The sequence below is a fragment of the Elgaria multicarinata genome, chromosome 22 (genome assembly GCF_023053635.1).
Source record: "Elgaria multicarinata webbii isolate HBS135686 ecotype San Diego chromosome 22, rElgMul1.1.pri, whole genome shotgun sequence".
NCBI classification, from domain to species: domain Eukaryota; kingdom Metazoa; phylum Chordata; class Lepidosauria; order Squamata; family Anguidae; genus Elgaria; species Elgaria multicarinata.
In genome coordinates this window covers 320,971-345,518 of record NC_086192.1, presented here as the reverse complement: position 1 = coordinate 345,518, position 24,548 = coordinate 320,971, and the positions used below count along the sequence as shown (strand labels likewise).

Below are 24,548 nucleotides of genomic sequence, written 5' to 3'. Positions count from 1 at the left end.
CTGAGAGCCCCCTCCCTCCTGCTACCAACTGTCTCTGGAGAGGCCACCAGTGAGGGAGGAAGCAGCAGCCAGGCACCTCTCCACCATGCCTGGGTCCAGCTCCAGCTGAGAGCCCCCTCCCTCCTGCTGTCAACTGTAACTGCTGAACTTTCCAACTAAGATTGTAGTGCCTGAATTTGCTTTCCTTTCCCCTCTCCTCCTCCTCCCTCCCAATCCCCTTTCCTTTTGTGTCATGTCTTTTAGATTGTAAGCCTGTGGGCAGGGACTGTCAAGAAATACTTTTGTAAGCCGCCATGAGAGCCTTTTTTGGCTGAATGGCGGCATAAAAATCCTTAAATAAATAAAATAAATAAATAAATTATCTACCCTTAGGGGAGGGGGGAGAGGCAGTGCTCCGCCTGACCAGCAAGACCTCTATGTTTTAACAAAATTTATATACTGTTATCTCATAATCAAATTATCAAGTTTATTACATCCCAGACGCCCCTGCTTCACTTCCATTCCCACCTGCTTCATTCAAACTTGCACCATTATACAAACCCAAACTCTTCAGCAACTCCTTGCCCTGATCCAAGGAGGTTACTCTGTGTTGCCTCCCACCATGTGTAAATCTTAAAAAAACAGGGTAACCTCAGGCATACTTTATTGTATTCTTTGTTAATATTTCAGTTATTGGCTTGACACTGCGTCTCCATTTGAGTGTTTGCTGACAAAGATCGTTGTAAATTTGCACTGATTTGCCTTTGTATTGTATCAGAACCATAGACCTCAATTTCTTCATAACTTGCTCTTTTTTGTAGTAACTGCCAAATTTCACCAGGATGTCTTTAATTGCTCCTCTATAATTTGGTCCTCCCACTCTATGAATCCTGTCCACCTCACAGTCCTTTATTTCCAGATCAGGCATCATGTCTTTAAACCACTGCAAAATTACTTTTCTCAAATCCTCTCCTGATATTTCAACAAGATTCTTAATTCGTAGTGTGGATCGTCGATTCTGGTCTTCTAATTGGATCAGCCTTATCTCTTGGTCCTGAAACTGTACATTACAACTTTTTTCAAAAACATCTTGCCTTTTCTCCAATAGGTTTACTCCTGCTTCTAAAATCTTTATACTCCTGTCATTCTGAGCAATCTTGTCAGCTAGCACATCCATTCGCTTGTCTGCCTTTTCAGCATGTTCATCCATCTTTTTAATGAGAATTGCGTTGTTTTCTAATATGAAGCTCTTAATTTCAGCCATAGTAGCTGGCGCCTTGCCAGCTTTCCCCGCCATCTTGTCGCTGCTCTCCCTCTCACTCCCACTCTCGCTGCTATTTACCTCTTCTTCCGAGGACAGCTTTTCAAGGCGGGGGAGATTATGATTAGAGGGGCATTTACGACATTGCCAAATAACTTTTTCAGCTTTTGTTTTTGTTTTTCTAATGTTCAGCATAAGGCATAAATCAATTGCTTGATGTCCCGAATAACAATCAAAACAGTCTCTCATTCCATGCCCGTAAACAGCTTTTCTCTCTCAGTACTTTCCGATGGTTAAATTTATTGCCAATTGCTCGCTCTACCCAGATAAGGAGTGATATATCACAATAATTCAATTCAGCAGTCGCTGGAAGAGATCCTACAATAACAAAGTCTTTGGTTTCGATTTAGACTCTTCACTCCAAACTGACTGATTTACAAGTCCAGAAACCGGGCTGATTTCCCCACTCCTTATACCGGTTATACTTTCAAAAAAGTCATCATCAGCATCAGTTAAAGGTCATAAGCATTTTCAGTTCATGTTCATTAGAGAATCATGCCTTTTTAAATGAGATAATTGGATTCTCGGCTGTCCCGTCCGGGAGCCTCACAAGAAATCTTACCAGTTCATGGTCGTCAAGCTCTGCCCCCGCCTGCACCTCCTGACACTGGCATTCCCTGGGGCTGCTAGGTCAGCCGATGTCCCCCTCTGGTCCTGCAGGTGAATGGGCAGCCCCTTGTTACAGGCGGAGCCGGCGCCCCCTCTCCTGAGGTGCTGCAGGTGTCTGGGGCAGCGCTGGAGCCAGATCCTCCACAGGGCTTTTGGGCTCTGCGACATCGGAGAAGCCCTCCTGACTCGGGTGTAGCTCAGGCATGACCCCTGTGAGTTCTGAGTGCGGGCAGTGGATCTCTTTGGTTTGAGGGTCCCTCCCTCCGATTGCCCGTCAAGTTAGATGGAAACTTTAGCAGGAGAAAGCGAGAAATCTGTGCTAGAGGGAAGACGGCCTCTTCCCAAAAGGTGCAAGGAGGATGGCTTCCAATGCACAACTCCTTGAGTGGAGCTCTGCCTCTCTCTCAGCCTCCACTGGGCGCTCGCTCTCGTCCTGCCAGGGTAAACAGGTTTATGTCCCAGTGGGCCTGGAGCTCATCACGGTAGCGTCAGGTGGCCCCAGAGGCAAGGGTAGGCCTGCTTGCTCACACAGCTGAGGGAAGGCCCCCTTCCTCAAGCTGGAGTCGCAAACAAACTCCTGTACTTTCTTCAAGGCGCTCAGGGCGGCGTGAACCAACTTTGTTCTCTTCACAACAACTCTGTGAAAAGGGTTTAGCTGGGAGTAGGTGTCTGGCCCAGGATCAGCCTGTGCACCTCATGGCGGAGGGACGATTTGAACCAAGGCCTCTGGCTGTAGCCTCTGTACTTGGGACATGCAAGGCAGCCGCTGCCCTCCTGCTGGTCCCAGTCCCTGTGCCCTGTCCTGCCCGGGAGCAGAAACACATCTGTTTGGGTGCAGGGAGATCTGTGGAAGGCAGAGGTTTGCTGAGAGTGGCAGGAGGGTGTTAAGAACCCTTTTAGCACCAGATTAACAGAGGGGGGCCTTGTGGCTAAAGATGGGGCCTGTCAGGCCCTTCAAGGGAGGCCCTTCTCTCATGGGCAACTCCTGCTGTACCCGAGTCCTGCAGGGGGGAGAGAGAGAGGTGGAGGAACTTGTTTCAGCTGCCTGGTGCTTATGGGATTAGAATGTGCAAGGAGAGAAAAGTGGAAGGGCGGGCAGGCCTACCATTCATCTGACTGCTGTAAGGGGAGTTCTCAGTGAGGGAGAGGGTATTTCACCACTGAGAAGGTCCTACAGGCTGGAGCTCGGCCCCACATCTGTTGGAGGAAGGGCCGTTTGCTGGCTGTGGCTGCTGCGTGTGCACATGGAGGTGGAGTGAGGAGCATGATCCCAAAGGAAAGTTGTGGGGCAGAGAGGGGGAGGCATTTTCTGCCTAGAGAGGAGTAAAGTTCATGATTTGAAGTTTCTGTTCCAAGCTCCTCTTCAATGCAAGGCTTAGAAACATCCCACCGAAATCCAGCATCTCTAGGCATGTACACAGCCATTCCCTGGAAATGTGGCCCTACTGCCTGGGAGTTCAAAATGCTCCCTGAGTCCTGCACATGTAGCTGCAGTTCCAGGATGTGGGGTGGGTGTGACATTGCTTTTACAGAGGTCAGGAGAGGGCAACAACATGAGCGAGGCCTCCGGCGATGCCCTGGGTCTCAGATCCAGGTCTTCCAGTCCAGCTCTGTAACTGCAGTGCTGTGAGAAGCAGCGTTGCTAGCAGCCTGGGCGAGGCAGGGGTGTCCCAAGGGACTATTTCTAACCCCCCCCCCCCGGCTGCATTCTGCTTAATGTGTGTCCAGACGCTGCTGTGGCACCCCGGGTGTAACAGCTGGGAGAGAGTTGGTGGGTGTCAGGATGGGGGGAGGGGGTACAGTGGCTGCAGTCACACACCTTGTCTCCCACCCCCGCACTGCATCCTTGTCCCTGGATGTGCAAAGTGGGGAGAGGCGGCAGCATCGGCTGGGGCTCTTCCATGCTTCCCACCCACCCCCACAGAAGGCTGGAAGTGCCACCAGCTGCCTCCCGATTTACACCCCGGCACCTCTCTGCTCCCTTCTCACCAGTGTGGCTGACAGCCCTTCTCCCCTGCCCCTCTTCTCCCACTTAGCCCAGTCCAAGAGAGCAATTTGGGCAGCCACTCAGCTTGCTGGCAATGCCGCTCTTGCCCAGTGTGGGAAGTAGGATTGAAGCCCTCCCTCCCTCCCTGCCTGGCTGCATTCCGTTCATTCCATGGGCTTTGCCTTCAGGGGGGACTTGCTATAACAAGCTGGAAGCAATGTCAGCGGCACCCTCCCTTTGCCCCAGTCCAGACTTTGCCCCAGGGCTGCACAGAGCGATGGTCGGGCAGGGGTGCCCCAAGCCTGGGTGCTGGGTGTTGCCCCCCCCCCCATTTGCTGGGTGTTGCCCCCTCCCATTTGTGGCAGGATCTGACCTTCCTGTCCTCAGGACTAGGCCCAGATATGATTGCTGACTGCTCCTTATGCCCCCTGGCATGTAAATAATGGGCCAAAATGAATGCTTAGGGGGGAAAAGCTGAGGACGGAGCTCTTGGCAGGTGTGCTTTTGTACAGTAGGAGCTGGGGGTGGGGGTGGTGAGAGCACGCCGGAAACAGGAGAGCAGAACGACTTAATCCCAGAGTGACTGCCTGGGATGAAGAGAAGAGAAGGGCTGGGGGCTGAGGAGGAGGAGGAGCTTGAAATGGCTGAGCAGAGTGTTGGCCCTGCAAAGTCCTGGTGGGAGGGCAAAGGGGGTGGCAGCAGCCACCACCCTCAGGGGCACAGTTGCCTGCCTGCTGCTTTAGGCCTTGCGGGGTGCGGTTGGGGGGCCCTTGCTCCTGCGATTGTCGGAGGCTGGGCCCACTCTCAGAGTGTGTGCATGCAGGGCCCCTGGGTGGCTGTGGGTGTGTAAGCGCTGCCATCACCTCCTGGGCGCTCCTCCTGCTGGGCCCAGCTCCCACCCTCTCAGTGCCCTCCGTTCCTCCTCCCCTCTGGTTGCGTCCTCTGGTTCTTCCAGATGGGGCACATTCCTGCAGCTTGGAAGGCAAGGAGGGATCCTCCCTTTCTAGAGCTCCTGGTGGAATGCTGTGACACGCACTGCACTATGTGTCTGTCTATGAGAGAGAGAGAGAGAGAATGTGTTGGGCTTCCTAGGGGTGCAGGCCTCCTGCCAGAGCTAGAGGCTTTGTCATGACAGACAGACAAATGTCTGTCTGTCTTGCCTGTGTACAAGGAGAAGGGCCTTGCTGTGCCCCTGAGACAGGCAGGGGTGGGCAGGGTGCAGCTGCTGCAACATCTGTTTGTCTCGGAGCTTCTTCATTCATTCCCCGTGTGCGCCTGTCCCTTTAGTGCTGACGAGGCTTCTCGTTAGCCTTCCTCTTAATTACTGCCTGTGTTTTTGTCTAGGAACAGTGGATCACTCACTGATCTGCTGTGGGGCCTGCGACCCATGGCCTCCCACGCCCAGAGTTTCTCCTCCTCGCTGCTGGCCAGCAGTGTCTTGGGCTCTGTGTCTCCTTCGCCTGGCTGTGCACCTTCTCTGCCCCCATGAAGCTCCTTACAGGAGACACAGCCAGGCCATCCCCTCGAGGTGAAGGAGGGCTTCTTGCCCAACCAGTTCCACCTCCAGAGATCTTGCTGATGCTACTGGTGTGGTACCAGCCGCTCTCTTCTTTGCTGGGAATCGGCCTGTGCCTGAAATTAAACAAACAAGCCATTCGCTGTCTCCAGGGGCTCCACTTCAGTCGTCAACAAGGCCGGTAGCGTGCTCAGTGCCTGGGTGCAGAGCCGGGATGCTGTGCCAACCTGCCAAGGAGGCACAAGGGGCTGCTTATTGGCGGTCTCTGTTCATTGTCAGTGTCCCAAGATGGTTGTTTGGTTATAATTAATTAGCTCTCGCAGAGCAATGACTACTAGCAACATTGGCCAGGGCTGCCCTTTTATACAACTTCGTAGTTAGTGTGCAGCGTGGCGTGCGCAGGCCCAAAGTGAGGGTGGGGCAACTGGGGGCCTGCAGCTCCCGCCATCCCTCATCATCGATGGCGTTGACTAGTGCTCAGGAGTGTTACAAGCCAAAGCATCTGGAGGACCGCCAGTTGCCCTCCCTCCCTCCCCCGTGCTCTGTGGGAATGACCAGGAGGACGCAGTGCGGAGCCCAGAGCGAGTAGTTTCCACGTGGGCCACAGAGCAGAAAGCCAATGTGGTGGCGGACGTCCCACGCAGCAGCAGCCCTGAGTCTCCTGGCCGCTCTGCACTGAGAGGAGCTGGCTGCCAGGGCTGCCGCGTCCCACGTGTCCCCCCCAAATGGAAAAGGCGGCCCACAGTAAGGGAAGTGCAAAGCAATGCCCTTTGGGGACAAAACAGTCCTACTCTGTAGGTCAGTTGAGGGAGTTTAAACTGGCCCTGACTGACGAGGGAAGGGATCTCGGGGTTGTGGTGGGTGGCAGCATGGTGGAAGCGTGGACTGCGTCGCATGGCGGCTGCAGAAGAGGCAGCCTTTCGTGTTAGAGGTTAGGGAAGGAGGAGTGCCAGCGCTGCCACGGTCATCCTGCTTTTAGGCCGATCTGGGCAGCGGAAAGGTTGCTGCTGCGTTCTGGGCCTCTTAGTTTAGTGCTTCTTTTTTAAACCAAGTGTGTGTATGAAATGATGCACGGTGCGGCGGACGAGGGCAGGGGGCACTCACCTCCCACTCTCATGATCCCAGGCGGCCGATGCAGGGCAGGGCCCACGGAGGCCCTTCTTCACCGAGGGCATGAGGGAACCGCAGAACACGCTTTCTCATGGGGTGGGGGTGGGATGGCGGTGCGGGTGTGTGTGTCATGGTCATTAACTTAGGACAGTCTCCAAAGGGCATTAGAGACATGGATGGAGGGGAAGCGCCCCCCCCCCCACCCGGTGGCTAGGTGTCCTGTAACACTTCCACTCTCTGTTGCTGTTGGCTTCCCCCCTGGACTCTCTGGCCGCTGTGGGAACAGAATGCTGGACCAGGGAGGCCTTTGGTCTGATCAAGTGGCTGCCTGGAGCTGCTGCAGCTGGAATGGACCCATGTTCCTCCTCTTCTGCCCGGAAAAAATGGGTTTGAATGTTTGCGTTGGTGCTGTAGCAGCACTGGTACTGGTGCTGCCTTTCCCCCTTTCCCCAAACGGCAAGGCGCTTGATGCAAATCTGCCCTTATACAGTCATTTCCTATTCTTAGAAGCTTTTGCCTGGGATTGGGCTGGGGGAGTCACCCAGAGGAAATCCTGTTTCTTCCGTTGAAACATGCAGGGGTGGTTGGGCGCCCTGCCCGCCTGCCTCAGTGGGTCTCTCGTCTCCCTGCCTGGAAGGGGATACAGCCTGAGGAGGCCACACCTCCCTGCCCTCCCTGCCCTCAGGGCTACCTGACCATGCGTGCGGAGACACCAGAAGTCCTGTGCACAAATGGCCTTTGTGTTGGTAGAATGCAAGGGGTGGCGGCGGCAGCCGGGAGGGGACACTCCTCTTCCTGCTCTCCCCACAGACTCAGCCAGCCTGAGTGCTTTTCATCTGCTCTTGGCTGCCCATGAGGCCTAGCCACCTGTCCTTTGCTTTTGGTCAGAGAGTGGAGCCTTTTTGACCACTGGACGCCCCATCAGCTCTCCGTGCAAGCAGGTCCTCCCCAGAGAGCCCAGTGGGGTATGTCTGCCCCACTGCCGTGACTGCCCCAGGTGGCCAGTCCCTCTTGTGTCTGGGCTGGAGCTTCCAGCACCAGCGGCTTGTGAGCCTTTCTTTCCAGAGCCTGCTGCTGGGAGGATTCATTTCCAGCAAAGAAGGATTCCAGCAACCACAGACTCTGGACGCTTCAGTTTTCCTGTGAAAACATTTTTTCTCCTTAAAAGGAAAATGACAGCCTGGCTGCTAGGAGGAGGAGGAGGAGGAGGAGGAGGATGGGCCCTTTTGGAGCTGACTCACGCACTGTGTGCGGGAGCAAGCACTTTCGTGCTTGTGCCAAATCTGGCAGGCCAGGGAGCGACTGAGCTGGGCCTCAGCAGAGCAGAGCAGAGGGTGGGGAGCCAAGGCGGCCTTCCTTTTCACTTGCCCGTTCCCGGGAACTCCGGGGATGCTCTGGAGCTGCCTTCTCCTGGGGCGGTGGTTTTGTATGTGGTCCACAAACACCTTACAGCCCAGGGCCCCCTTTGAAGCTGGAGGCAGGCTCTCTTCTCTGATGACCTGGGCAGTTGCAGGCTGGCAGACAAAGGGGTCAGGGCTGCTGGTGTCCTTGAGGGGCGTGTCCTGCCTCCCACCTTGGCAGGAGGGCTCAAGGGTCTCACCCTGCAGGGCGGCTGCCTTGTGCATGGGGACCGGCCGGCCAGCCTTTGGTGCTGTCCCACCTTGCCCCATCTCTGTGTGACACCCCCACCCACCGGCCTACTTTGCTCCTGCCAATGCGGTGCAGTAAGCATGCTTGTGGAAGATGTTCTGGGTGGGGCGAGACATGGACTCGCTTGGGAGCATGTTTCCTGCTGCAGTCCGATGGGGGACGTCTTCCCTGGAGCGATTGGGCCCAGAGCTGCTGCCCCCTCCCCTCCCCTGTGGCTTGGTGGGCAAAGAGGCCTCATGTCTTCTTTGGCTCAGGCAGAGGGGGGACGTGAAGCCCCCCGCCCACCCGTGTGTGCAGTGACAAGCTGCCCATCTGCTGCCCCCTCTGGTTCTTGGCCACCCTGACAGTCCACCCACGCTGAGTCCTCCGGGGTGGGGGTGTTCCGGGCTGGAGAAGCGGTGCTGGCGCAGCCCTGGGAGAGTTTCCACCCAGCCCCTTCCCTGCCTGTGAACCTGTGTGCTGGGAAACAGCTGCTTATCAGCAGGGAGGCAGCTGGGCCCCCATCCGCTTCTGTCTGACGCTGGCTCGGGGCGCCCAGATCCCATCTCTGCCAAGGGTAGCCATGGAGCTGCCACCACTCCCACAGCTCCAGCTTTCCCATAGACTTCTAGTGGATTAGGGGGGCCGTTGGTCTGTGGTGGTCTTATGTGGGGGTGGGAGCGACTATCTCAGTGAGGTGATGTGGCGCAGTCAGGGTCAAAGCTGGTCATAGGCCCAGGCCAGATAGGAAATGTAGGCCTCCCATTTCAAACTGCTCATTAAGTATTTTTTAATCAGTTCTAAATACATATGAACTAGAACGATTTATAAAAAATGGTCATGGCAAGCGCTTTTATTCAAGATGTATATAACATCACTTCTTCACATTCAGGAATGTTTTACGTGCTTTTCTTTGGGCAAATTCATCATCAACATCAGAAAAATCAAGTAACTTTGCCCAGGGGGACTCAGAGTAGGCACCCTCAAAATCATAGGCCCGTGCCTACTGGCCCCATTGGCTCCCCCACAGCAGTTGGGAGCAAGAGCTGTGAGTGTAGGACTCTCTGTCCCCAAGGGCCAGCCCCCCTTGCAAAGAGAGCCAGGACAGAGGGGCTCAAGAGGCTCTTGCAGCAGGGAGCCCTCAGGGGCTGTCCAGGAGGACGTCTTCCCCCTTCGAGGAATCGCTGGTGGGTCTCTGGGTCCCTGATGGGGGTTTGGGTCCCCCGTGTGACGAGGCGCTTGGCTCAACCTGGCATCCTTCAGGGAGGGCTTTGGAGAGCTCTCTGAGCTGGGCTGCTTTGCTCAGCCTGTGCCGGCTGCCCTTCTCGCTGAGCCAGTCTGTGGCTGCCCCCTCCCTCGCTGTGGCTTTTATGAGTTTTGGGCTCTGTCCCAAGTTTTCCTGCCGCTCCGATTCCTTTTCTCCCTCCTGTTGGTTGGAGAGAGAGAAAGATCCATCTGCCAGAGTAGCCAATGGCTGCTTTGAGTCCTGAGCTCCAGCTTGTGATCCTCATCTGTCTGTCTGCTCACGCAGAAGGGAGGAGAGCTGCCATCTTCCCCCTCTTGTGTCCCTCTCCCCCAGAGTCTGCAGGAGGAGACCCAAGGTGGGTGTGGGGGGAAGCCCTTCCAGGGGCTCAGGAAATGCCCTCCTGGGCGGAGGCCCATGGCAGCCGAGACCTGGCCCCCTCTTCCCTCCGCCCTCCAGTGGTGCTGGAGTGGGATGGCCATGAAGCTCAGGGCTATGGAGAGGGTGGCGGAGCGGGGCTCTCCTGACGTGGGCCTGGAGGTGGGCTGTGGGTGAGGGATGGCCGGGGCTCTTTGAGCGCTATGTCTCTAAGGGCTTTCTCTGATGAAATTGCAGCAGGAGGAGGGAAGGCACTATGGCTGGCTGTGGGTTTCACTCTGGGCAGAGGATCTGGGGATTCCTGCATGGGGCTCCTCTGTCCTCCCTTCCTGGGGGCTCCCGGACTGAGCAGCCCTTCTTGGGCTGCTCTCAGCCATGCCGTGCCAAGGCCTTTCCCCGCAGAGGCAAACAATGCTTTAGGGCTGTGGAGGGTGGGGAGCAGTCCCAGGTGTGTGTGTGTGTGAGGAGCCTTCCCCTCATGCTGGCACTCCCCCAAGCGATGGAAGCGAGGGGGCCAGGAATAGGGCACAAGCCTCTTGCTTGTCCACAGGCGGTGGCCCAGTGGAGAGGGGAGGGCTCTCAGGCGCACGGCCCAGGCGAGTGTTGGCACGACCAGGCCCAGTGTGCTGGAGGGGCAGTGTGTTTCCAGGTGTTGGGGTGGGGGAGGCTGCTGTGCCTGTTGTGAAGAGGTCCCCATAATGTGGAGAACTCAGGGCCCCCTGGGAGCGCTGTGGCAGCAGGGGACAAGAGTGGTGGTGGTGGTGGCAGCCTGGCCTGAGAGCTGGAGCAGCCTGGCCACCTCTGCAAGGAAACCTCTGTGGCATGTGTGTGTGTGTGTGTGCAGCACTGAGTGGGAGCTGGGTGGATGCGGGAGCCCTGCCAGTCCCAGCCTCGCCAGTTGCATTGGTCCTTGTGGCTCCTCTGGAAGAGACGGTCCTTGGATCTTCGGGGCAAGGGTTAGGGTTAGGGTTAAGGCCAGCCTGGGGGCTCAGGGAGAGGCAAGCAGGCACCAGCCCAAGAAGAGAGGTCGCCGCTTGGGCCCTGGGTGGCCAGGGTGACCACGTCACTTTGCTGAGTTTGTTCCAGATGGAGGGGTGACAGCAGGCCAGACGGCTTGTTTGCTTTGGGGAGGAAACTGAGGGGCAAGGCAGCCTGAATGGCACTCTAGGCTGAGCCCTCCGCTGCTCCTGCTACAGAGGCCTTTTCCCCATTTTGCCTCAGCCCCAAGGCCCTGTGGTTCAAACAATCGTTAGTGCTTGGCATGGCACTTGTGGCTCTGGTTTTCTGTCTCTCTCCCCCCCTCAAAAAACCCACCCCACCCCGTGGACTGTTAGCCCAAGGGCAGAATAATAATCTGCCGAGGTAACATGCCCCCCCTGCCCCCCGGAAGCCCACCAGGCAAAGAGAAAGCACCCAGGGGCCCTGGGAAGCAGGAAACACAGCAGGAGGGGGGGGAGGCAGCTGCCAGGAGCCCTCCCTGAGAAGCGTAGGTGCTGCTCCTCCTCCCAGGAATCCCTCAGGGAGGAGATGTAGGGCCTCTGTTGTGAGCTAGCGAGGCTGGCGCATTCCACTCCGGCAGTGCCAGGGAGCAAGGGGACACTGCTACCGCTGCCACCCCCCACACCACGTCCTTGCCATGCTAGCCGTGAATGTGGACGGTTTGTGGTCCCAGATCCAGCAGAAAAGGTCTCTCATTCCCGTCGGGTACTATCTGCCCCACCATGAGGTGAGCACAGGTGGAACCCCCACCCCCAGGGCAGAAGCCAGGCAGGCCTGGTTGGGCGAGGCAGAATCTCTCCTCTGCTCTGGGGGGCGGGCTTGCTCAGGGGCACCCCTCCTTGCCCAGTTCATTCGGGGCAGTTAGGAGGGCTGGGTGAGATCCTGAGGGTCTAGACAGCTGCCAGGCCCCATGCTCCTGAGCAGACCGTGAACCTCTGTTTGGGTGTGGTGTGGGGAAAGAGGAGTGTGTGTGTGTGTGAGAGAGAGAGAATTCTACACACACACACCAGCCAGAATGGAGGTGACCGGGGGGGGGGGGGGGAGGGGGAGGTGCCCCAAGCCCACTCTGTGGAGGAGCTTTTTTCTGGCCCTGGCCACTCGGTCCACTTGCTCAGAACCTGGGAGCTTTAGGAGGCGCCCCCCCCTTGTCTCCCTCCCCGTCCTCCTACCTGACCCCCCCCTTTGGCATGCGCTCTTGCAGGCAGGAAGAAGTGACGGGGTTCGGCTTGCAATGGAGAGCGCCCTGACGGCCCGGGACCGGGTGGGAGTCCAGGACTTTGTCCTGCTGGAGAACTTCAACAGTGAGGCAGCTTTCATTGAGAACCTGCGCAAACGCTTCAAGGAGAACCTCATCTATGTGAGTGGGGTGGGGTGGGGTGGGGAGGGGGGCCCTTCCTGGCCCAGCCTGAAGGGAGCTGCTCCGGCCCGCTCTGGGCGTCCCCAGACTGGTCCCACTCCAAGCAAGGGAGCAGAGGGTGGACGTTGTCAGGCCTGGGTGAGTGCTGAGGCCCGGGTGGAGGCCTATGGTTCCTTCCAGCCAGACTCCTGGTGTGGGGGCTGTGGCCCCACAGCAGCCTCCTCCCTCCGAAAGGGAGGATCGAGGGTCAGTGGTGCAGTGTCAGCCTTCCAGGCAAGGGCGCCACGGTGGGCATCTTTCCACGGCTGCTCTTCGTACAGGAGGTAAAGTGTTCCAGATACACACACACACACACACACACACACACACACACACACTCCTGACAATCCACTGAAATCCCCCCACAGCCTGAGTCCGAGGGATGCTGGCAAGAGTCCCATGACCACGGGGTTTCAGGGAAGGGGGGGTGGCTTTTCCTTGAAGCCCGTGGCCCAAGAGCCGAGGCGAACGTAGCTGGGCCTCCCTCTGATCTCCTTCTGTGCCTTTCTCCTCCTCTTCAGACCTACATCGGCTCCGTTCTGGTCTCGGTAAATCCATACAAGGAGCTGGAGATCTACAGCAAGCAGCACATGGACCGCTACCGTGGTGTCAGTTTCTATGAAGTCTCTCCTCACCTGTGAGTGGTCTGTGGGTAACTCAGTAGCAAGGGTGCCATCCTGCCCGCCCACCCCGGCTTGGGCGGTGTGCGCTCGGCAATGCTCTGCCACGCCCAAAGCACAGGGGAATTAGTGTGCCTGCTGCAAGCGTGCAAGAGAGAGGGGGGGATTTTTCCTTTCTCCTTTGCCCAGCCTTTCTCCCTGTTGCTAAGCTACCAGAATCTCTGGTGAAACATCTTTGTTTGCGTAGCTGGGTGAACCTTCTCCCCCTGTGGGATTTGGGTGCTCCGCCAAGCACTCCCTGGGCATGGAAAGGCAGAGAAAGAGAGAGAGAGCTGTGGGGGTGGGGTGGGGGGCAGCATTTTCAGGCCTCTCGGCTGCCTCCCCCACTTTTGCCACTTCTGGTGGGTCAGGTCTGCAAGCACACTGATCCCAGACTGCGAGAGGAGAGAGATGGGGCCTCCAATTTGGAATTTGTGCTGGTTTTCCTCAATATTTTCATCCTGCCCTCCTCTAAAATGGTTTCTCAGTGGTGATTTATGGGAAGGAAAAGGGCAACGTGAGGAGACGGGTGTTTTTAAATGATAAGGAATCCACTCATTGTAGCACCTTCTCTGTCCACCTGATCAGCTGTTGGACAGTAGTTTCAGGATGTATAGTTTTATAGCATTTTAAAGTCAATGAAGACATTTTTAAAAACACGGCCAGCAGAAACAGAACGACAAGCTAAACCTCAGTGTTTTGCTTCCAATTTCACAGGGAGGAAAGAGGGAGGGTGGGTGGGCGTTTGCCCCCCTGCTTCCTCCTGGGGGGCGGTGGCCCGGAGGAGGGGCCGCGCCCAACACCTCTCGCTCTCGCCCCACCCCAGCTACGCCATTGCTGACAACGCCTACCGCTCGCTGCGCACTGAGAGGAAGGACCAGTGCATCCTGATCTCCGGAGAGAGCGGAGCCGGCAAGACAGAAGCCACCAAGAAGGTTCTGCAGTACTATGCTGTCACCTGCCCGGCCAGCGAGCAAGTGGAGACCGTGAAGGACAGGCTCCTGCAGTCCAACCCCGTCCTGGAGGTGACTTGTGGGGCACCCACGCTGCGTTTGGGCCAGAATGAGAACTGGACACCAAGCCCCCCGCCTGCTCTGGGTCAAGCAGGCTGTGGTCTGACCCGGGGGAGGTGGCAGATCAGGCTCCAAGGGGTGGGCAGTGGCCGAGGTGCCAGGGAGGGCGGGCGGCTCTTCACTCAGCTGCTTCCTCTTCTCTCTCCTCAGGCTTTCGGAAATGCAAAAACTTTGCGCAACGACAATTCCAGCCGCTTTGGGAAATACATGGATGTCCAGTTTGATTACAAGGTCTGTATGTGGAAGTGGTCAGCGTCTTCACTCCCTCTCCCTGGGCTTGCCTGGTGCCCGTTTTCTCCCCACCCCCCAAGTGCCTCTTTTGGGCCAAGAGCTGAGATGCCACTCTTCAGACTTAACGGGCTGCACGCCCTGTGCTGCCTCTCCGAAGACATAGCCTGGGTGGCTGCAGCTTTGAAACTAGTTGATGTTGGCCCCCTTCCCCCCGTGGCCCCAAAGGCTGTGGAAACATTCTTCCCCGGGCTTCCTCTGCCCACGCACTGTCTCTTTCCCTGCCTTCCGCCTGGTTCCCTCCCTGCGACTCCTCCGCCTTGTTTGTCTTAGGGGGCTCCCATTGGGGGCCACATCCTGAACTACCTGCTTGAGAAGTCGCGCGTTGTGCATCAGAATCATGGGGAGAGAAACTTCCACATCTTCTATCAGCTACTGGAAGGTGGGGAGGAAGACTTGCTCAGGCGGCTGGGTCTGGAGAGGAGCCCCCACCAGTACCAGTTCTTGGTGAAGGTACAAGGAGCGGGGAGGGGAGGCAGCTGGCAGAAGCACTATGGCTCCCCCTGGCCTTCCCCCCACCCCGTTCAAGTGACAGGGTTTAGCTCTGGATGGCAAGTGGCCAAGGCTTGGGGAGGCAGGGAGCCTTCAGCCCAATGAGGCTCAACAGCCCGAGGGTGCAGCGGAGCCACCCCAGGAGAGTGGGGTGGGGGTGTCGCTCTCCAGGAGTTTGTGAACCCTCCCCCCTGCAGTGGCTGGAGCTGCGGGTTGTTTAAAGCCAGGGCTGTGGGTGATGGGGAGGGCCTCTGCGCTTCCCAGCTGAGCTTTTTCTTCTGCCCGCTGCCTCCCACCCCCCGCTCCAGGGCCAGTGTGCCAAGGTCAGCTCCATCAATGATAAGAGCGACTGGAAGGTTGTGCGCCGGGCCCTGTCCGTCATCAACTTCAAGGACGACGAAGTGGAGGTGAGAGGGCCGGCCGGCCGGCTGCCTCCCCCACCTAAGGCTGGGATGACCTGGGGAGGCTCGGGGCTGGGCTCCCTGCTTGCTGTACCTACGGAGTCTGCTTCCCCTTGTGCCAGGATCTGCTGAGCATCATTGCGAGTGTTTTGCACTTGGGGAATGTGCAGTTTGCAGCTGACGAGGAGGGCCACGCGCAGGTGACCACGGAGAACCAAATCAAGTACCTGGCCAGGGTGAGTGAGTAAGCGAGTGAGCAGTGTCTGCTAGCGAAGGAAGGAAGGAAGGAAGCGAGCGAGCACAGAGGCTGCTCGCAGGGTGCTCTTGAGGACTTCCCCCAGGCGACAGACAGCTTGGAGATCAGAGAAGGCGAGAGAGAAATCTGGAAGCATATCACCTATGCCAAAGGCTGAAGGCCTTCCAAAACGAATCACTTGGATGGTATTTGCAGGTAGAATAATCTGGAAAAAGGAGGCTATACTTTTCCCACTCCCTTATAAATCATATGAGTTAATATTTTTTTCATATCAGACAATTAGATAGTATTTTAGAAATTGCAGACCAATTTCTGTAAGTCTTGAAGTAGGGACTTAGAACATCAGCAAAAATTAAATGATATGACTTCGTTGGATGAAGAGTTTAGAAGGAAATGTGAACATCTCCCTTTTCTTTAAGGATTTATGAAAATGCATTCACAAGCTGTGATTTGGGCAACTATCAAAGCTTTAATAAGAGAAGGCATAAAACTGAGGCAGGATGCTGCATATAGAAAGTTAAAACTCTGCAGAACAGGGAGTTCTTGAAAAGGGTGATAAATGCTTTTATGTAAATCCTGAGAAGATTTTTTTATTTTTATTTTTTTAAAAAAAACATTTTTTAAATAGAAGAAATGGGATTTGTGCTAATAATTAAATAGAAGAAATTAAATAGAAGAAATGGGATTTGTGCTAATAATAACATAGCTATTGTAGGAGAAATTGAATCCTAAGAAGTTATGTGATTCAACAGTCCAACAAAAAAGTAGAAATCGAACAGTATGTAGACCAGGTAATGTTCCATGACAGCACTTCTAACCCCCACTCCACTGCACGGGAGTCTGCAGGTGAGCTGAGTCCCTCTGTGTGCTGCACCCACAGTAGTGGAAAGCGCCCCACCTCCCCTTCCCCAAGGCCTCCAGTCTTCTCTGCCAGGATGCCTCCTTTGGGGGTGGGGGGTGGGGCACGGGCTCTGCTGCCTTCCCAAACAGTGGGTGTTCAATTTGGTGGGTGCGATTTTAGCATTTGTGTTTGAATACTGTGCTGTTACATGAATTTGTTTCAAGCACTTACTTTTATTTAGTTTAAATCTGTTCCTTTTTTATCCCATCCTCTTTCAAAGAGCTACAGGTGGCGGCAAGCGCGGCTTGCTGCTTGCATCCATCCTGTGTGAAGTCAGTGTGGCTGAGCTAGTGCGCTGGGCCCGAGGTCTCCCCAGTGAACCACACGGCTGAGCCGAGATCCAGGCCAGTTGCTACGGGTCTCATCCTGGCACGTGTGCACTTTTCTGCCTGACGCCAGGCCTCCAAGGCACACGATTAAATTTGAAGGCAGTAACCCTAAGCAGACGTGTTTACTCCTCCATGAAGTGGGGGGGCTCCCTGTTCGTCCCCCTGGGATTGCAGCCTCCGTCTCTGCATCTGCCCCTTCTTCCCCAGAAGGGCAGGTTGTGGGGCATCCAAAGGGCTGCTGCAGGAGGCAAGGGCCCCTCCCCAGCCAAATCAGCCCTGGGGCTGCCGCTGCACGAGGCAGCTGTGTGACCGGCTTTCCTTTTCCTCTGGCCTTTAGCTCCTGGGGGTCGAAAGTTCTCTGCTTCGGGAAGCGCTGACCCACAAGAAGATCATTGCGAAGGGGGAAGAGGTGAGAGAGTCCCTCTGGGCACTTGGTTGCTGGCGGGCCACCTCCGGTCCCCAGTTTGTGAGCACCACGGCTGTCTCTGGCCAAAAAGTGCCTGATGCTCCCGATCCCTTCCCCACAGCTGATCAGCCCCCTCAACCTCGAGCAGGCCGCCTACGCACGGGACGCTCTGGCCAAGGCAGTCTACGGGCGCACGTTCTCCTGGCTGGTGAATAAGATCAACAAGTCACTCGAGTACAAGGTGAGCTTCTGGGGTGTGTGTGTGTGGGTGGGTGGGGCATTTCCCATTGGGCTGCTCCCAGGACATGCACAAGGGCCTCCATACTTGTACACAAAGTAGAAATAAATGTTCTAGCCGTCCACCGCGAAGGAGGTGGCCGCCGCTTGGGGAGTGCACAGCCGAAGGCCGTTGCTCGGAGCCAGGCCGGAGGGCCTGGAGTTGGCTGAGGCACCACAAGGGCAGTGCAGCCCCTCCAGCGGTGTCCGGTGCCGGCATGGGTCGGTGGGTGCGCAGAATGCTTGATGCTCACCGACGGTGGCCTGTGCTTCTCCCTCTGGGCCCCTTTGCCCGTAGTGCATGTCAGCCTGGCCGGCCAGCGGGTCCCGGCCACTCCTCAGAGGTGCTTCTCACGCTTCTTGCCCAGCACATCCCTTCCGCCATGCCCCTGTCTGTAGCTCTCCATTTAACGGAGGTGTTTATGTAAAGCCCTTGAGCTCGCCGACTGTCCTTCTCCTCTGAGTCATCAGCAGTAGGGGCTCAGCTCTCTACTGGCCTATTGCAAGAATTTGGTGGGGGTCACAGAGAGGAGGTGTGAAACAGAAATGGGCCCTTGCATTTCTATTCTGCCTGCCCCCCATCCCCTGGTCCCATCCTTATTTCGCTCTGCTTATTCCCGCATCCAGCTCTCAGTTGTGCAAAGTCGCTCCCTGGGGATACCACCGGTGGCCTAGCCTGGGCTAGGGACAGGGGAAGCATTTCCTCCCAGACGGGACAAAGGGCCAGCCCAGTGTCTGCCAGGAAGAGCAGAAGGTGGCAGCAGAGGGAGGAGTCCAGGCCAAGTCCCCAAGTGCTGGTGGTGGTGGTGGGGGGCTTCCCACCCCTCCCCACCCCACCCCACCCACCCTGGGTGGTGGTTGATTGTATGCCCCTTTTGACAGGAGACGGAGACCCTGGGCTGGAGGAAGAGCTCGACGGTGCTGGGGCTGCTGGACATCTACGGCTTTGAGGTTTTCCAGCACAACAGGCAAGCGAGACGGCCGATGCCCCGGGTTCCCTCTGTCTTGATGGCTGAGCCCTGGTTCCAGGAGCCCCTGGCTTCCAGGGGACCAGGGACTGCCTATCTGCCTGAGGCCTGGGCCCCCTGCTGCAGCCATGGCAGTAGCCAGGACTCCCTGATCTAGGCCGGCCTCGGCAAGCCAGCAGAACGGCTTGTGGCCGTTTGGGCCGAATGCCCTGGCTCCTCTGTTGGCCTCTTCCCTTAGCCGGCCGTATCAGAACGATGCTTTCGCTTGCTTGCAGCTTCGAACAGTTTTGCATTAATTACTGCAATGAGAAACTGCAGCAGCTCTTCATAGAACTCACCCTGAAATCCGAGCAAGAGGAGTATGAGGCTGAGGGCATTGCGGTAAGAGCCGGCCATGGGACCGGAGGGGGGAGGGGGCGCAGTGCCGCCAGATCTCCCTGCTCCCCAACAGCCCGAGGCTGCCCCTCCTCTGCGTCTGGGAGCCATCTTCCCTGTGTCCTGAAGTGTCCTGGTAATTTCTTGGGCTGTCAGTTCTTCTTTGAAAGGCAGGGTGTGAGAAGGCACAGGTTGGTCCTAAAGCCAATCCACTGGGTGACCCTGCTCCGTTCCCCCAGGTGGCTGATGGCTGGGTTGTGTGTCAGTTTCTCTCTACCCCCCCCCCCTCCAGAGGCTGAGCCAGTTTCAGGCTACAATCAGCTGGTATCTTTGGCCCCGCCCACCCCTGACATGTCTCCCCCCAGCACTTCTCTGGTGTGGATTGCAGTTCTTGGCCTGGAGGGGTCTCTACTGCAGTCCTACGCGCGGCCCCGGTCTCCGCTGAGGCAGGCGCATGTACCCGCTGAGGGCCGAAGGGCTGCTGCTGTTGGTCTCCCGGGCAGGACTTGGGGGCCAGAGAGGCGCAGCATCCCCCCCATCCCCTGCCCAGCCTGCTCTTGAACGCCCACCCCCCACCTCGACTGGCACCCCTAATCTCACTTGGACTCTGCTTTCTTGTCTCCCCCCGTTGTGGAATGCCAGTGGGAGCCGGTCCAGTATTTTAATAACAAAATCATCTGTGACTTAGTGGAAGAGAAATTCAAAGGCATCATTTCCATTTTGGTAAGTCCTCAAGAATGTTTTGAGACAGAGGGAGCGAAAAGAATGGGGGCGGATGTGGAATGGTTGGGTGCCCCCCCCATTTATGTCTCCTGGAAGTTTTCCAAAGGGAATTCTGCTCACAGAGGGATTTTCCAGGCCAGGCTCTGGGCCCAACGAGCCCAGGCTTGTCTCTTCTGACTGGCAGCGTTGGCTTTCCAGGTCTCTGGCAGACAAGAGTGCATCCCACCACCTGCTGCTCCCAGGCCCTTCCTTCCTGGGAGATATGGACAGCCCACCTTTGATCCCCTTCTGACTCTAGCCCCAAGGCCCCCATGCTGGGAGCTTTGATCACACCTCCCTGCCGTGTGCCAGTAAGACGCCGCCCCTCCATGTGGCCTCAGTGACGCCCTTCCTACCTGGGCAGCCAAGTCCTAGAATACTGGAGGGAGTGGGAGGCAGAAGAGGCTGGGGCTGTCCCTGGGGAGACAACGCCCCTCTGTGTTCAAGGGTTCCAGCAGCATCTGCAGCAGTGTGCGCTCCCCCCCCCCCCCCCAGCTGCTGGGTCCTGGTGTCCTGGGACATTCTGGCTTCTTCTCCACAGGATGAGGAGTGCCTGCGGCCGGGAGATGCCACGGACATGACGTTCTTGGAGAAGTTGGAGGAGACGGTCAAGAAGCATCCTCACTTCCTCACGTGAGTGGGCTGGGCACGGCCCCTGTGCCTGTTGGGGCAAGAGGCGGCACAAGAAGCAAAGAAAATCTTTGCAGCTGGGGTGGGGGTGGGCATTTCTGGAATCCTTCCTAAGTGGACTTTTAGACAAGCCTTGAATCCCCCTTATTTCAGGTTGCTTTTCATTGCGATTCTGGTTGAAGCCTCAGGGTTAGGGAATTCCTTTTGCAGTTCCTGCAGCTGCCTGGGTTGCCCTTCTCTCTCTCTCTCTCTCTCTCTCTCTCTGGGGGAGGCCGGCTCATGGCTGGCTTCTCATCTCCAGGCCCATTTCTGCAGCCTGCTGTGATTTTTCCACAGGCACAAGTTGGCAGACACCAAGACCCGGAAGTCTTTGGGCCGGGAGGAATTTCGCCTCCAGCACTATGCCGGGGATGTCACTTACAGCGTGGCAGGTGAGAGCTGCCGCCCTCTGTATGCTGCCGCCTTCCCCAGCCCAGCAGCCCTTTTCCCCCAGAGGGGATGACTTCTTTCCCTCCTGGCCTCCCCTTGCTTTGCTGTGAACAACGTGGGCTTCTTCTTTTCCTCCCCAGGTTTCCTGGACAAGAACAACGACCTTCTCTTCCGGAACCTCAAAGAGGTGAGAGCCACGGGTGGGAGTTCCCAGCCTGCTCCTGGGAGGGGCTCCGAACGAGGACTCTCCTGTCTTCTCTGAATGAGTCCTTGCTTGGCCCACGCCTGACACCCGCTGTTTCCTTCCGCTGCCCTGTAGGCCATGTGCAACTCCGAGAACCCCATCGTCAGCCGGTGCTTTGATCGGGCAGAGCTGAGCGACAAGAAGAGGCCAGAGACGGTAAGCACACCAGCTCCAGCATCGCCTGACCAGCTCTCCGCATCTGTGGACCTACTCCTCCCCTAATGCATGGCCTCCTCCTCCTCCTCTTGCGTAGGCCGTGACCCAGTTCAAGAACAGCCTCTCCCAGCTGATGGAGATACTCATGTCCAAGGAGCCAGCCTACATCCGCTGCATCAAGCCCAACGACGCGAAGCAGGCCAGTACGTCTGAGCCAAAGCATGCTGGTGCTGGGAGATGTTCCGGGAGGACTTCTCCCAGGAAAAGACACTAGGCTCCCCCACGCCCCCTTCTGCCTGCCTAGTTTCTGATCCCCTTCCGATTCCTGAACACTCCCCTCAACAAACCTCCGCTGCGCTGCCTGAGCTGAGGGCTTCTGGTGATGTGGCCTGGCGGCCAGTTTGGGGAGTGGGTGGAGCAGAGTGGCCATCGAGAATCCGGGCTTGAGAGTTGTCTACACCATGTTGCGTTTCCGTTCTGATCACTTTGTAGGCCGATTTGATGAAGTTTTGATCCGGCATCAAGTTAAATACTTAGGCTTGATGGAGAACCTGCGTGTACGGAGGGCTGGCTTTGCTTATCGGAGGAAATATGAAGTCTTCCTCCAAAGGTATGGGGGCAACCTCCGCTCTATGTGAGCAGCAGGTGGGCAGTGCAGCGGGAAGCCGTTCCGGAAGGGCTCCTGGGAGAGGCTGGGTGAGCATCAGCCACCCAAGCAAGCTCTCTGGGCTCCGCGGGTGCCTCAGCTGCCTCGCTCTGCCCAGCTCCTTTCTCTGCTGCCACTGGTTGTGGCTGCTGGAGTCCCCTTCTGTGTCCTGTTAGGTTGCTGCACTGACCAGCTAGGCCCGTCAGCAGCCTGCCTTCCCTGGGAGGCCCAGGGCGCTCCAGTGCTCCTCTATACCCTGTGAACCACCTGGCTTCCGTTCTCTGGGCAGGTACAAGTCACTGTGTCCTGAAACATGGCCCACCTGGGATGGGAGGCCCCACGACGGTGTGGCCGTGCTCTTGAAACACCTGGGCTACAAGCAGGAGGAGTACAAGATGGGGAGGTAGGTGCCAGAGGCTGGGGGGGCGAAGCGCACCTGGCCAGGAGGAGCACCCTCCTCCGCCTCACCCACCCTTCTCTCCCCAGGACCAAAATATTCATTCGTTTCCCCAAGACTCTGTTTGCCACAGAAGATGCCCTGGAGATCCGGAAACAGAGCCTGGGTGAGTTTACCAGGCCCGCTTAGGTTGGCGCCCTCTCCTCCGTCTCCTGGCCTTTGCTCAGCCTGCCTCTTCTCTCCCCCCCCCCCCCCAGCTACCACAATCCAGGCAGCCTGGAGAGGATTCTATCGGAGGAAGAAATTTCAGCAGATGAAACGTTCAGGTAGGGGGCGGGCTGCAGGGCTCATGCCCCTTCATGCATCGTAGGTGGGCCTTGTGAAGCAAATGGAGCAAGGGGGGTGAGCCTTCCTTCCGGGAGGGCATGTCAGAGAGGTGGAGCTGGCCAGCCCTGGGCTGCCCCCGTAGGCGGGACGTGGTGCTGAGGGGCTTTGATGGGGCCTGGTGGGGAACTCAGCCCTGCCAGCCCCAGGCACCTCTTGACGCCCGACACTCCTTCCTCTGCCTCCCTTCTCTCCAGCCGTGACTATCCAGGCGTGGTGGCGTGGGACTCTGGGGCGCCGCAAAGCTGCCAAGAAGAAGTGGGCAGTGCAGACCATCCGGCGGTGCGTAGAAGCCCTCCCCCTGCCCCCAGCAAGGACCCCAGCTGTCACATGCATCGCAGAGCCCCCAGCCCTCCATCCCTCGCGATGGGCACGGGCGGCCCCCGACTGGTCCTCTGAGCTGGTCCTTCTTCCCTCACCTCTCCCTGCAGGTTCATCAAGGGCTTCATTTACCGGAATGACGCTCGATGCCCCGAGAACGAGTACTTCCTGGATTACATCCGTTATGCCTTCCTGATGACTCTGAAGCGCAACCTGCCCAAGAACGTGCTGGACAAATCCTGGCCAGCACCCCCGCCCTCCCTGAGAGAGGTAGGCCCACCTCATGTGAAGGCAGGGCACAGGATAGTGATCGGGCCCCAAATTATGTGTGTGTGGGTGGGTCCAACCACTGGGTGTTCGTATCCCCCACCTGGCGGCCAGAGCCTTTACCATGGTTGAGGGCGTGTGGGTGGGTGTGGCGAGAAGTGTGCTCTGGCAGGCGGAGCCCCCCAGACTCTCCGCCTGTTCCACGGCGTCTGCTGCCACCCGCCCACCCCCTGGTCCCTGCCCAATCACCAGCTGCCTTTGCTGCTGCTTCTTCAGGTGTCTGAGCAGCTGAGAGGCCTCTGCATGCAGAACATGGTCTGGAGCTACTGCAAGAGGATCAGCCCCGAATGGAAGCAGCAGGTGGGTGGCCTCCTCCCAAGGAGGGCCCCTTGTGCGCCTGTTGAGCTACGCGCAAGTGCATGAGTGGCGAGGGCTGGAAAGCCGCTCTACCAGAAGCAGCAGCAGCCCTGGCATTGGAGAGGAGGCTGCTGGGCTCGGGAGATCCAGGTTCTAATCCCCACCTGGCCATGAAGCCCCCTGGGTGACTTGGGGCAGGAGGAGGAGGAGGAGGAGGCAGCCCTCGGCAAGTCTCCTGGGGGTCCTCATAAGAAGGAAAAAGAGGCAGGATATTAATAGCAATAATGAAATTAATTAATTAGACAGTCAGCTTCTCTTGATAGGATTATGCTAGTTTTGCGGACAGTTCTTGTTACAAGCATTAAATTGCAGCCCGGCACCTTATATTTAATTTTTCCCTGTGAGCTGAACGGATGTTGCCTTCAGCCTCCACATGGAATGGAGGAAGCTGGCCTCCGTGTCTGCCTCTGCTCTTGCCTTTGCCAGGCCAGTGGCAAAAGATGTTTATATATCCTATCTCTGCTGAAACTTCCTGCTGCCTCGGAAGCCCCGATTCCACCTCATTTGCCTCCCTTGCAGCTGGAGCAGAAAGTGGTGGCCAGCGAAATCTTTAAGGATAAGAAGGACAATTATCCGCAGAGTGTCCCTCGACTCTTCCTGAACACCCGCCTTGGTAAGTACTGCTTGGAGTTGGCTGAATTGTGGGCTGCTGACCACAAGCTGCTTCTGACCTCATAGAATTATAGAATAGTAGAGTTGGAAGGGGCCTATAAGGCCATGGAGTCCAACCCCCTGCTCAATGCAGGAATCCACTCTAAAGCATCCCTGACAGATGGTTGTCCAGCTGCCTCTTGAAGGCCTCTAGTGTGAGAGAGCCCACAACCTCCCTAGGTAACTGATTCCACAACCTCCCCACCCCCCTTTTCTCGGTAGGCAATGATGAAATCAATGCCAAAATCCTTCAGGTGCTGGGGAGTGAACCGCCCAAGGTAAGTCCTGATGAAGGTTGTTTCTGTGGGGCCGTCAAGCCTCTTCCAGAAGGCTTGCTTGCCCTGTTGGCCTCTCAGGTTGGGCGGAGGCGGTGCCGGGGCAGAAGAGCTTGCAGCTGCCACCTGTGGCTAGGCCCCGGGGAGCGGGCAGCCTCCCAGCGTGGTGTTAGAATTGGTGCTGCTTGTCCCAGTACGCAGCTCCTGTGATCAAGTACGACCGGAAAGGCTACAAGGCCCGAGCGCGGCAGCTGCTGCTCACCCAGAACGCGTTTGTGCTGGTGGAAGAGTCCAAGGTCAAGCAGCGCGTGGACTATGCCAACCTGACAGGTATGGGGGCAGAGGCGGTGGAGCGTGGTTGGGACACCATTGGGGGTG

The 24,548-nt window shown here is 57.2% G+C and overlaps 1 protein-coding gene across 1 annotated transcript in view; it reads left to right on the top strand.

The window, feature by feature from the left end:
- The window catches only part of MYO1C (myosin IC), a 37,088-nt gene that overhangs the window by 9,446 nt on the left and 3,094 nt on the right, over positions 1-24,548 (top strand). The window contains exons 2-28 of the mRNA XM_063146690.1: positions 11,973-12,128; positions 12,689-12,804; positions 13,653-13,851; positions 14,050-14,130; positions 14,461-14,640; positions 14,988-15,086; positions 15,203-15,316; positions 16,904-16,975; positions 17,094-17,213; positions 18,131-18,216; positions 18,492-18,597; positions 19,234-19,314; positions 19,895-19,986; positions 20,320-20,414; positions 20,553-20,599; positions 20,732-20,812; positions 20,910-21,015; positions 21,305-21,422; positions 21,748-21,861; positions 21,945-22,021; positions 22,113-22,181; positions 22,437-22,521; positions 22,671-22,830; positions 23,104-23,187; positions 23,764-23,857; positions 24,118-24,173; positions 24,365-24,500. Of these exons, the coding sequence (XP_063002760.1) occupies positions 12,003-12,128; positions 12,689-12,804; positions 13,653-13,851; positions 14,050-14,130; positions 14,461-14,640; positions 14,988-15,086; positions 15,203-15,316; positions 16,904-16,975; positions 17,094-17,213; positions 18,131-18,216; positions 18,492-18,597; positions 19,234-19,314; positions 19,895-19,986; positions 20,320-20,414; positions 20,553-20,599; positions 20,732-20,812; positions 20,910-21,015; positions 21,305-21,422; positions 21,748-21,861; positions 21,945-22,021; positions 22,113-22,181; positions 22,437-22,521; positions 22,671-22,830; positions 23,104-23,187; positions 23,764-23,857; positions 24,118-24,173; positions 24,365-24,500 (2,794 nt within the window). The 5' untranslated portion in view covers positions 11,973-12,002. The remainder of the gene's footprint in view (positions 1-11,972; positions 12,129-12,688; positions 12,805-13,652; positions 13,852-14,049; positions 14,131-14,460; positions 14,641-14,987; positions 15,087-15,202; positions 15,317-16,903; positions 16,976-17,093; positions 17,214-18,130; positions 18,217-18,491; positions 18,598-19,233; positions 19,315-19,894; positions 19,987-20,319; positions 20,415-20,552; positions 20,600-20,731; positions 20,813-20,909; positions 21,016-21,304; positions 21,423-21,747; positions 21,862-21,944; positions 22,022-22,112; positions 22,182-22,436; positions 22,522-22,670; positions 22,831-23,103; positions 23,188-23,763; positions 23,858-24,117; positions 24,174-24,364; positions 24,501-24,548) is intronic.